We start from the raw sequence: 12044 nt of genomic DNA, 5'->3' as shown, positions 1-12044 counted from the left end.
ACAGAATCTGAAGCAGGCTCCAGGCTCTGAGCTGTCAACACAGAGCCGGGCGCAGGACTCGAACTTACAAACCATGAGATCATGACCTGAGCCAAAGTCAGATGCTTAATTGACTGAGGCACTCAGGAGTCCCAACTTGATCTTTAAAATACACATAACTGGGGCGCCTGGGTGGCGCAGTCGGTTAAGCATCCGACTTCAGCCAGGTCACGATCTCGTGGTCCGTGAGTTCGAGCCCCGCATCAGGCTCTGGGCTGATGGCTCGGAGCCTGGAGCCTGTTTCCGATTCTGTGTCTCCCTCTCTCTCTGCCCCTCCCCCGTTCATGCTCTGTCTCTTTCTGTCCCAAAAATAAATAACGTTGAAAAAAAAATTAAAAAATAATAATAAATAAAATACACATAACTGTGGGGGTGCCTGGGTGGCTCAGTCAGTTAAGCATCCAACTCGATTTCAGCTCAGGTCATGATCTCACAGTTCCTGAGATCAAACCCCGAGTAAGGCTCTGCACTGATGGCATGGAGCCTGCTTGAGAGTCTCTCTCTCTCCTCTCCCCCTCCCCTACTCTAAATAAATAAATAAACAAATGAACAAACATACACTTAAAAATATTTTTAAAGACACACATGACTGTTGAAAAAATTTATAACATTGTCTAGTAGAGTTCAATGTATATTGATGTAGTATATATGACTACAACATACAGAGAGGAGAGTATCAAAATTCACTCAGTGATATATTTGAGACTTGTATATTTTAATGCATAAACTTATATGTCAAGAACCACTAGTGTACTTTTTTTTTTTTTATTTAAAGGTGAGGGTAAAGAGACTGATATAGTGATAAGGTTTCTACATTTCACTGTAAGTGGTATTAATTCTATATAGACTGTGAAGACTGGAGTATGCATATTGTAATCCCTGAGAGATCACACACACACACACACAACTATACTAAAAGATAAACACAATATATGAGTTAAAATGGAGCTCTAGAAAATATTTAACTAACCCAAAAGAAGGCAGGAAAAGGGAAACAGGGATAACAGAAAGAACAAAGGGAAAAAAAAGGTAGACCCAAATCCAAACATATCAATAATTATATTACATGTAAATGATCTAAACACACCAATTAAAAGTTCCCAGAAATTTTGTTTTCAAAATAAACCCACTTTAGGTAAGTTTAAAAGGGTGGAGGGTTGGGGGCGCCTAGGTGGCACAGTCAGTTGAGCATATGACTCTTGATCTCGGCTCAGGTCATGATCTTGAGGTTCCTGGGTTCGAGCCCCACATCAGGCTCTGCGCTGATGTTGCAGAGCCTGCTTGGGATTCTGTCTCTACTTCTCTTTGACCCTCTCCTGCTTATGCTCTCTCTCTCTTTCTCAAAATAAATAAACTTAAAAAAATTTTTTTTAATAAAAAAAAGGCTGGAGGGTGAAGGGGAATGAGAGATACAGTCTTAGGGTTATGGAATGAATAAGTCACAGGAATAAAAGGCACAACATAAGGAATATAGTCAATGACATTAGAATAGTGTTGTGTGGTGATAGATGACAGCTACACTTGTGGTGAGCATAGCATAGTGTATAAAGTTGTCAAACCACTATGTTTTACACCTGAAACTAATGTAACATTGTGTGTCAACTATACTCAAAAAAATTAATTGGAAAACATAGAAGGGTGGAGAAAGATATATAATACAAAAACTAACCAAAGAATGTTAGAGTGACCATATTAAAATCATGCCAAATAGACTTCAAAACAAGGAAAATTACCAGGCATAAAGAGGGACATTACATAATGATATAGGGTCAATCCACCAAGAAGACCTAATAATTCCAAATATGTATGCAATATGTATGTGTTTTAGGGCAACAAAGTCATAAAATACAGGAAGGAAAAACTGATAGAACTGAAAGAAAATAATAAATAAATCCATAATTATAGTTGGAAACTTCACACATCTTTCTAGAATCAATGGAACAAGTAGACAGAAAATCAGGAATTGAAAAGAGGAATTGAACACCACCAACCAACTGGATGTAATTGATGAAGTTGCCAATATTTAAATATTGCCAATTTTTTTTAGATATATGTTTATTTTTGAGAGAGAATTAGCACAGGGGAGGAGCAGAGAGAGAGGGGGAGAGATGATCCAAAGCAGGCTCTGTGCTGATAGCAGAGAGCCCGGTGTGGGACTCGAGCTCCCAAACTGTGAAATCATGACCTGAGCCGAAGTCAGCCACTTAACTGACTGAGCCACCCAGGTGCCCCTATTGCCAATTATTTTATGCACAAAGTAGTTTCCTATTATTTAAACTGTTTTTAAGCCCAATAATAAGCTGTTACTGTTGTTTACCCCCAAGAAATCAATGATCTATGTTTCCATTTGAAGGAAGTGAAAAAGAACTAATTTAATTCAGAAGTAGGTAGAAGGAGGGATGCCTGGGTGGCTCAGTAGGTTGAGCATCCGACCACTTTGGATCCTCTGTCCCCACCCCACCCCACCCCCGCCCCTCCCCTTCATGCTCTCGCTCCCTTTCAAAAATAAACATTAAAAAAGAAGAAGAAGAAGTAAATAGAAATAAGGGAATAATAATGATACAAGTAGAGATCCCCAAAGCGTAAAAGAAGCCATAGAAAAAAATGAACAAGTCCAAAAACTAATTAGTTCTTTGAAAAGATTAATACACTCGATAACCCCCTAGCTAGAGTGACGAGGGAGAAAAGGCGGGGTGTGGGGGGACAATATCAGGCATGAAAGAGGTCACATCACTACAGACCCTGCAGGCATTAAAAGAATCCATGAATATTGTGAACAACTCTGTACCAGTAAATCAGACCACTTAGATGAGATAGGCAAATTCCTTTAACACAATTTATCAAGTATTAGTTGATAATGTTAATACACACCTACTGGTATGTCAGGACCTTGAGGCCAAGCTCTAGAGAGGGGCTGGGCAATAAAATGGTCCAGGGGTGTATTGGGTCCAGCAAAGGGCCTTAGATTTGAGGGTATGTTGGGAAAGCACGGAGAGGAGTCCCACCCCTCCAACAGTTTCAGGCTCTAATGCGAGAGACCTAGCCTGTGGCTGGGGACAGAGTCCGGCACCACCACCTGGTGGCCACTCAGCGCAGAAGACAAAACTACTAAACGCAATCTCTAGCAGCTTTCCAGTGTGGGGACCATTCTGTCAAGGTGGGGTTGAGTATATCTGGAGCCTCAAGCTACCTACCCAGACCTGCCGGGGACAGGCAGAAGTGCCTGGGAAGTAGGAAGCACCTTGACGGAAGAGAGCAAAAAGTGATCTTGAAAAATATGGACCCAGCGGCCAATCTTTGGCTCCTTTATCCTCAGGATCCAACCCAGAGCCCTTCCACCTTTAGGACACAAGATCCCAGCCCATTTCCCTCAGCCCTGGAAGTCCAGCCCCCTGTACCAGGACTACATTAGCCAAGGACGCCTGTTAAAGTCTCTCTTCACATTTATTGATTCCCAGGAGGAATGAGGGACAGTCCTCCAGCACCCCCGGGGTGAGTCCAGCCTCCAGCTGCAGCATGAGGGATCAGTGCCAGAAGGGAGAAAATACTCGCCAAGGATACCATTAACATCCTGAGTCTGCAGCTGCATCAACTTCCTAGACAAATGTGACAAAAGAGAAATGGTAGGGGAGGGAAGTGTCATGTGTCCTCCTCCCCAGTGAAATCAGGGCCGACTTCACTGAGGCCTCGCAGGAAGGAAGTAGCTAGGTCAACCGCCAGTCAAGACCTCTCCCACACCTAGGCCTCTCTCCAGGTGCTCAAGCTGACCAAACCACTCTGCTTTGGGGCCTTCGCTTGTGTTGTTTCCCTGCCTGGAACTTCCCTCACAACCAGAGCAGAGGAGGGACACTAACTAATGTCCTCGGAGAAGGTGAAGGGAAGGGACAGTCTTGACGTAGGGCACATTCTGGGCAAAGGCCAGCAGGAGGAAGCCAGCTCACAGAACCCACAGAACCAGAGGAAAACTTCACCTGCCACCTGGAGCTCCACCGGCTCGCTGAACTCCGACACCAAGACTTTGGGCCACGACCTGCGGTACCGGCAGCTGTAGTTGCCCACGTGCTGCGGCCCCACGTAGGTCAGCACAAGGTCTGCTGAGCGGTGGGCGGTCCGGGTCTGGGTCAAAGCCTCCTTTTCACCGGCCCGCAGCAGCTCGAATGTGACGTCCGGCACCTGGCCTTCGCAGCGCAGGACGGCGTCGCGGCCCGGAGTCACCGCCCCGCGCCACAGGGGCCGGAGCTGGGGCCTGGGAGCGGGCCCTGGAGCAGCAGCCGGGTCAGTCAGGTGAGGCCCGCCCCTCAGGCAGCACCCCACCCCTCCCAGCATTCCTGCCCACACTACACCCGGGCCTCCAGGCTGCCGCCCTGCTCTCACACACCTGTCTCCCCTCTCCCAGCCCAGAGCACACGCGGCTCCTCCTACTGTCTGCCGCGTCCCCCCTTCCCCAGCACTTTGCAAGTTCCCTACTCGGGCCTGATCTGAGGCTTCCCGGGGTCCCCCGGCATTTGGCGCTCAGGACCTCAGGACAGGGGAGGAGGAGGAAGAACGGGCCCAGGGAGAAGAGGGCCGCGAGCACCGGAAATGAGGCAGAGGCGAGGCGGCCGGGGCCCCTCCGCCGCCGGAGTTCCGGCAGGACGCGGCAGGACGGGGCGGTGCGGGCAGGACGGGGCCCCGGAGCGCTTCCCCGCCGAGCCCAGCTCTGCCCCCGGGCCCGGGCCGCTCACCCTCCACGCACAGCTCCAAGGGCGCGCTGGGCGCCGAGCCCGCGAAGGGGGGCTCAGTGTCCACGTAGACGCAGCTGTAGTTGGCCGAGTCCGCGGCCGAGATGTCGCGCAGCTCGAAGTGGGCCTCGGTGCCCGCGGGGCTCAGGACTCGGTGCACCCGGCGCTGGCCGGCGTCCTCGCGCACCAGGGCGAAGCGCAGGCCGGGCCGGGGCGCGCGGCACCGCAGCTGCAGGGACGCGCCGGGCGCCGGCCGCGGAGTCGCGGGTTCGGCCGAGAGCTCCGGCGCGGGGAGCGTCTCTGAGGGGAGGACACGGGCTGACCCGGGCGCCGAGGGGACGTGTCGGGCCTCTCGCCTGCAGCAGGCGGCCCGGCCCCTCCGCTCGCTCCCGGGAGGCCCGCAGGCGCCACCCTCCGCTTACACCGCATCGCCCTCCAGACCTCCCCGGGACTCTCGCGCGCACTCCTACACTGTTCCTCACTCATTTACTGGCCATAAAAATAGACGTGGGCAAGGGGAGCCCAGGGCGCTGGGTCGGAGGAGCGCGCGTGCTCCCCCGCAGGCCTGAACCCTCTCTCGGGGTCGACGCTCTGGGTCCGGGTCCTCCGCAGGCCCTGCGGCCCCCGCCTGGCCGCCTTAAACAAACAGGCCTCCAGCGCCCCGTCCCCCTCCCCCCCCGGAGCTGGGAGGCAGGAGGGGACCCCGGGCAGGCGGCGCCTGAGTGACCTGTGCCGGACTTGCGTGTTGACCCAGCTATTCTTCGTGGGGCCCTGGGGTAGCCGAGCTCATTGTCCCATTCTCAGTTGGCGAAACTGAGGCTGGGCGGATTGGGCCCTCCAGTACCGGGGGACCCTTCCCCGAGTCTCTCCTCCCGCTCCCCGTCCCCGGAGAGGGGCGCTGTCGCCCTCCCAGCCTCAGGTGCATGGTTCAGCCCGTGGCCACCAGGCTTACCGTCGCTCAGCAGCAGCTCGGCGGGCGCACTGTCCAAGGACCAGGTTTGCTGGCCACGCAGCTGATAGCGGCAGGTGTAGAGACCGCCGTCGCCCAGAGCCACCGCGTTCAGGTGAAAGAAGACGCGGTCTGGGCTGGTGGAGCTCATGGGTACTTGCAGCACCTCCTCGCCCCGCCTCAGCTGGAAGTGCACGCCGCTTAGGGGCGCCACGCAGACCAAGGTCGCGCGGACACCCGGGTGCAGGACGGCGGTTGCAGACTCTCCCTGGAGACTCAGCGTGGGCGGCAACGGTGCGCCTGCAAGGCGGCGAGGTCGCTGGGGCAGCGTCAGCTGGCACCTCGAACCTCTGCCCTCCCGGTGGCCGCCCCGACACCACTCTTCCTTGGGGCCCGTCCCCAGGCCCTGCGCCGCCCGGCAGTGTCAGTGTTTGGCCCGGGAATGATCCACCCAACCTTAGGCCCACTGTTTCCCAGACCCAGTCCTGGGCAAGGGTATTCAGGGTTAGGGGTCAAGATAAACAAAGCTCTGTCCTCCAGGAGACTCCTACCCCAGGAAGCCCTCTGGGATGGTCCACACACTCACCCAGCTCTTCGACTGTCACAGTAGCACTGGGCTCAGAGGGTGCACCTGCTGCATGGGTGCGGTAGCTGCAGCTGTAGTTGCCAGGCCGACGGACTGGGAAGGTGGCCTCCACGCCTGTAGGGGCCTCAAACACCTCCAAAAACTGGTCATCGCCTTCCAGCCTCAGCAGGAAGGTAACACCCCGAAATCCCCCACGGCACAGCAGTTTTGTCTCCAGGCCAGGTGTGATCCAGGACACAGGCTCCGTTGAGAGCACAGGCGGGGGCAGGGTCTCTGCAGGTGGAGCAGGGTCAACGGGTGGTTCTGCATGACTTGGGAGACATGGGTGGCCCAGCCAGACCCAGCCCTCCACACTCATGTGAGTGGAGCCGGGGAAATGGAAGGCATTGATGGAGGAAAGAGAGGCAGCGACAGGAGGAGACAGGGGTATGAAACAAGAAATAGGTTACAGGAAATGTGGCAGGCTTGTCCCAAGTGCTTTCTGAGGACTCATTTATTCCTCACAACCTTCTGGGGTCAGTATGAACATCATCCTCATTTTACAGATGAGGAAACAGGGTCAGAGGTGTCAGATGACTTGCCAACCCTCCCCCCCTGCCAGAAAAGTGGGACCAGGAGAATGAGGAGTGGAGGGATGAGGCCTCTCTAGCAGGCTTCTCCCCATTGCCTCATGGCCCCGTAAAAGCCTCCGCTCACCTGCCCCAGTCACCTCCAGGAGATTGCTCAGCTGGGTCCATCCGCTGCTCAAGCCAGAGCGGCAGCGGTACAGGCCCTGGGTGTCACTTGTCACTGGTCCTAGGGGGAACTGGTGCTCCATAGCAGGTAAACCAAGGTGCACAAGTTTCTGGGTTACCCCATCCTTGAACAGCTCAAAATCCATGGTCTCCAGACAGGCATGGCAAGTCAGTGTCACGTTGGCCCAGGGTTCCAGCAGCGATTCAACCTCTGCCCACAGGTCTGGCTGGGTCTGGAATGCTGCACAGTGGATTGGGGTGAGTGCTGGGTCCCAGGACAGAGGCTCACCTCTGCCTGTGCCCGCCATCCCCAGGACCCGACCCAGACTCACCTACTGCCGCCTCCGTCGCTGGGCTCAGCAAGAGACCTGCAGAGACGGAAACTGTGAGGCCCCTATTCCTATCGCTCCTGCTCCCTCCCGCCCCAAGGGACCCTGGCCCCAGCAACCTCACCCCAGAGCATGAGGAAGGCCCAGAGAGTGGACATGATGGCCAGCCTTGCTCCAGCCAGTGAGTGCCTGGGGTGATAAAGCCCAAGCAAGGGGGCGGTGGCAGCAAGGGACACTGACCCTATTGTTTGTCCTTCCCAGAGGAGTGGGGTGGGGGGCCTGCATGGGGTGGAGACAAAGGACAAAAGTCCAGAGCCTTGGGAGCCTCATCAATAAGGATAATCAATAATTATACATAATTAATAAACAAATAATAAAAGTGGTAATTAAATATATATAATAAAAAACATATAATTAAAAAAAAACCCTCCCTGGGTTCCATAAGATTAAAGTCATATGGCCTGGGCCTCGCACATATGAAAAACATTAGACAAAGTCTGTAATTTTCTGGAATGTCCTCCATCATGACAATTTGTAGCTGTTTATGTAAAAGACATAAAAATGTGCACCAATGTTCCTTCCTGGAGCACGCTCTTCTTTGTGAAGACTATGTACCCTGGGCACCAACTTGGGCTGCATAAAATTCTTTTCCTTTCTCTCAAAAAAAAATTTTAGGGGGTGCCTGGGTGGCTCAGTCAGTTAAGCATCCAACTTCTGCTTGGGTCATGATCTCTGGGCAGAGGGCTCAGAGCCTGGAGCCTGCTTTGGATTCTGTGTCTCCCTCTGTCTCTGCCCCTCCGCTGCTCACACTCTATGTGTCTCTCTCTCAGAAATAAAATAAACGTTAAAAAAGTTTTTAATTTGTTCATTTGCATCAACCTAACAAAAAAATGTAAATGAATAAATAAATAAAATGAAAAATAAAATAAATAATAGAATGGAATAATAAAATTACTAATAATTAAAATGATTAAGGTGAAAATAATGAAATGATTTATAATAAAATAAGTGATAAAATAAAACTAAATAATAAAAACTGAGGTACCTATTGTTGTTCTCAGTGTTCTGCGCGCTCAGACTTAGGCAGTATTGGGATAACTATCACTCCTGTGTTCGATGTGAAGGAAAGGAGGCTAGGCAGGGTCCTGTCCTCCCGCTGACTTCCTGTCTGCACAGTCTCTCATCTCTGAACAGCTGAGGAGTACAGGGATCCTTTTCTCTGTAGGGACGCTGAGCTCTGCCCTTCAGGGCCCAGCCTAGCCCCCTCCCCATCATATTCCACCCCAGGTGTGAGGGTGAGGGTCCACATGGGGTTTGCCTGTCTCTGGGTTGTTGTAGTTTTTTTTGGAGAGAGAGAGATGGCACAAGTGAGGAGCAGAGAGAGAGAGAGAGAGAGAGAGAGAGAGAGAGAGAGAGAAGCTGGGCTCACCTGAAGCGGGGCCTGCGTTTACTCGAAGTGGGCTCAAGCTCACCAGAGGCTGGGTTCGAACTCAAGAACTGTGAGATCATGACCTGAGGCGAAGTCAGATGCTTAACCAACTGAGTCACCAAGGTGCCCCTGTGTCTGAATATTCTACAATGGAGGTTATGTGGTCTTCCTGGAGGTGCATCCTGGCTCTTTCCAGGAGCTGTTAGTTGGTTCTCCTTTGTTAATTCTGTGCTGTGTGATCCACCATGGATTTGGAGTCCGATCTGCAACAAGGACCTTGAGTTCAGATCGGTGCTTCTGCCCACCTCCCAACTCCAAACCTGTGCTCGGGTTGTGGACAGTTGTCCGAGCTGCCTGTGGTCACTTGTGTCGCTGTAGCCCACTGTCCAGAGGCCAGGCCTCCCCCTCTTTCTGTGGCCTCCCCTTCTCCCTATCTCCTCATGACCTCCCCTTCTCCCTAGGCACAGCCTGATGGGATAGAATGAGAGGAGTAAGAACATGGTGTTCTCACACTGGACCTCTGAGGAAGTCCTGCCATCCCTGGAGACCTAGTCTGCACTCTGGGTGTCCAGCCACAGCTCTCTCCCTAGGTTGAGGGCCCACGGAAGCCTCCTAAGTCTCACATCACACCTGACCTGGCTTCCTCTGCCCTTGTTCATTCCATAAGCATTTATTGAGCATCTCCTGTGTTCCAGACACAAAAAAGACAGTGGGAAAACATCGACCCACACTCTGCCTGCATGGAGCCCAGCTGGTCAGGGAGATGGAGAATGCAGAGGGTGGGTGCTGGGAAGAACATAAACCCTGAGGATGTGGTGGAATATGGGGTGCAGAGGAACCACGTGACATTGGAAGGTCAGGGAAGGCTTCCTGGGGAGCAGAGATCTGAACAAGGCCAGCAGGTTGAGTCCTGCAGGTAACTCCTGGGGGAGGAGTATTCTGGGCAGGGGGAACAGCCAGTGTAAAGGCTGTGAGGCAGGATGAGCCATGAGGAGGCTGGGTGGTAGGGGTGGATAGGCAAAGGGCAGAGGGCTGGTGGGAGAGCTCAGAGCCCTTATGGAGACCAGCCATGCTGGGCTGTGGGAAAGAAGTTTAAAAATTCTCTATGCCTATACCAAGGGGTTAACAAAGCATAGGGCTTCCTCAGGGCGAAAGCACCCAAAGCTAGTCACTAAGTAGAACAAAGCATAGAGCTGAAAGCCCCCCCCCCCCCCCCCCCCGCAACAGGACAAAAGTGTCCCAAGTGTCTGAGAACAGCTAATGATAATACAGGTCTTAAGGGAATCTTGAGGAACTTCTTATTCTCAGAATAGCATGCTCCATTTATCTTAGTCCTTAGAAAAGTTAAACAGATGCGGTGCCTGCAGGAAACAGCCATCTGCTTGGTGCTGGGATGTTGACTTGTCTTTACCCTAACCTCTTAATGCCTCATACCTTCGAAACCCTTTTCCTCTCATATGAGTTAACGATTACTGTTTTGTTTCTTTCTGCACATCTGCCACATATGTAAGCCCTCTGATCCTAATAAATATGGAGAAGGGACCTTTACTTAGGGCTCTTGTCTCCTCATAGACATTAGCCTCTCTCGCATTCATTTCTGCATCCCCTCTCTTGCTGGACAAGGGAGAACTCCAGACTCATAGTCTGCGACACTGGGCCTGATGGGCAATGCAGGGTCTTTGGCTTCTGCTGAGTAGGAGGGGGAGCAGGGAGACTCTCCATGTCTGGTTTCCCTTCCACATTTGCTGAGCATCCCCTGAACGCTCGCTGCCCTGGCTCCAAGCCCAGGCTTAGAAGGCTGCATGTTGCAGCTGGAGCAGGTGGGGGAGGCATTCCATGCAGAGGGGCCAAGGGTCATTCCACTGAGAGCCAAGGCCAATAGGTGTTACCAGGCCTCTGGCACCCAGACGAGGGCCTGTGGCCAGGTAGAGCAGCAGAGCAGAAACCACCAAACACTGCCTTCAGTCCATTTGCCACAGGGCTGCGCAAAGGCAGGCAGGAGCATGATCAGGTCAAGGGTCTGTAGAGATGAAGCTGGCAGCCTGCGACAGGGGATCCTGCAAATTTCTTCTGTCGGTCCTAATACCACTTTGCTACACCTGCCTAGGAGGTCTCCATTCTCTCCAACCACCCCTTACTGTCCCCCTAGACCTCCAACTCAAGTCTAGCATGCTCTAGGTGGACAAGTGTAAAATCTGATGCCGCTTATACTTTAAAAGAATTGCAAGGCTTTGCTCATGTAATTGGCATGAACCTGGATAATAAACACGGGAACAGCATCTAAGAGTATCTGACCAAGGAGGATGGGATACAACACTGGACCAGATCAAATTTACCTATCCGGGCCAATTTGCAAAGACTGGATTTAAGGTGTTAGACTGAGTAGCTTGAGGGAGATTTTATTTGGTAGGTTGACTGAGACCTGGACTCACAGTGCCCTAAATTCAGTGAGGTTCAATAGCCAGAACTCCCCTGGTATAATGTAGAGGAAGGAATCCAAAGGCTTGGGGGTATAGGAATGTGGAAATAGGTTTATCGTGTGCAATATGGTATATGCACGCACACACACACGCACACGCACACACACACACATACACACACACTCAGAGTAAAGAGGAGGACACCCTTGTTTTAAGACATTGAGAAACAGATTACTTAGGAGGGTACCTGCGTCCCTGAAAAGTGGCAGTGCCCTCTAGGCTACTACGGCATTGGGAGATGCTGCCGTCAGGTCTGATTTCAATGGAGATGAAAGACCAGCTTAACAGAGCTCAAGTGACAGGGCCCACCAGAGATGTGCACAGTACCCATCACTGGCAGCAGTGATGAGGCGGTAATCAGGATGTTTTAACCCCCAGAGGGGTTGCTTCTGCAGGGAAAGGTTTGGGATGACTTCAGGGGCTTAAAGAGTCTCACGTTCACGAATATTGGCCTTGCAAGTGCTTTTTCTCTACCAGGACGCAAGGACCACCAGACTTACCTCATTTTCGCGGGACAACAGCACACCTTCACGGCTTGCCTCAGGGCTGTTCACTCAACTTTCTTATTGTCTGCCACAATCTCTGTCGAGATCTTGATCAACCCAGCTTCCCACAGAACATCACACCCACACGCCATTGCCACTCTATGGATGACACTGGCTGACTGGACCTAATAAACATGAAGCAGCAGATCAATTAGCCCAATAAGTGAATTAAATGCACGCCAGGGTCTCACCTCCTCTGGCAAGTGCCTAGGGATCTGGAGCATGTTAGGAT

At 52.1% G+C, this 12044-nt stretch overlaps 1 protein-coding gene across 2 annotated transcripts; it reads right to left on the bottom strand.

Moving 5' to 3' along the window:
- Positions 1-3464: 3464 nt before the first annotated feature.
- Positions 3465-9027, bottom strand: A1BG (alpha-1-B glycoprotein). 2 transcript variants are annotated; one of them, XM_023245767.2, is made up of 8 exons: positions 8788-9027; positions 7362-7397; positions 6992-7270; positions 6296-6568; positions 5713-6009; positions 4764-5060; positions 4011-4298; positions 3465-3635 (listed from the first exon to the last, which is right to left on the bottom strand). In XM_023245767.2, the coding sequence occupies exons 3-8, from the start codon at positions 7173-7175 to the stop codon at positions 3628-3630; spliced, it is 1347 nt and encodes a 448-aa protein (XP_023101535.2). In that variant the 5' UTR covers positions 7176-7270; positions 7362-7397; positions 8788-9027; the 3' UTR covers positions 3465-3627. The 2 variants fall into 2 exon arrangements, with proteins under 2 accessions (XP_023101535.2, XP_023101530.2); XM_023245762.2 differs by lacking the exon at positions 8788-9027 and adding an exon at positions 7483-7606.
- Positions 9028-12044: the final 3017 nt, after the last annotated feature.

Source organism: Felis catus, chromosome E2, assembly GCF_018350175.1.
Source record: "Felis catus isolate Fca126 chromosome E2, F.catus_Fca126_mat1.0, whole genome shotgun sequence".
Classification (NCBI taxonomy): domain Eukaryota; kingdom Metazoa; phylum Chordata; class Mammalia; order Carnivora; family Felidae; genus Felis; species Felis catus.
The sequence above is the reverse complement of the archived record's forward strand: the minus strand, read 5'-3'. Positions and strand labels throughout refer to the sequence as shown.

What these genes read in the sequence shown, in the direction of transcription:
- A1BG (XM_023245762.2), bottom strand. Translation starts at nt 7,516, where the DNA reads ATGTCCACTCTCTGGGCCTTCCTCATGCTCTGGG. An exon ending in CCTGGAGGTGACTGGGGCAG is followed by an intron (nt 6,569 to 6,991) that starts GTGAGCGGAGGC and finishes CTCCACCTGCAG; the next exon opens with AGACCCTGCCCCCGCCTGTG. An exon ending in CTTGGAGCTGTGCGTGGAGG is followed by an intron (nt 4,299 to 4,763) that starts GTGAGCGGCCCG and finishes CTGCTGCTCCAG; the next exon opens with GGCCCGCTCCCAGGCCCCAG.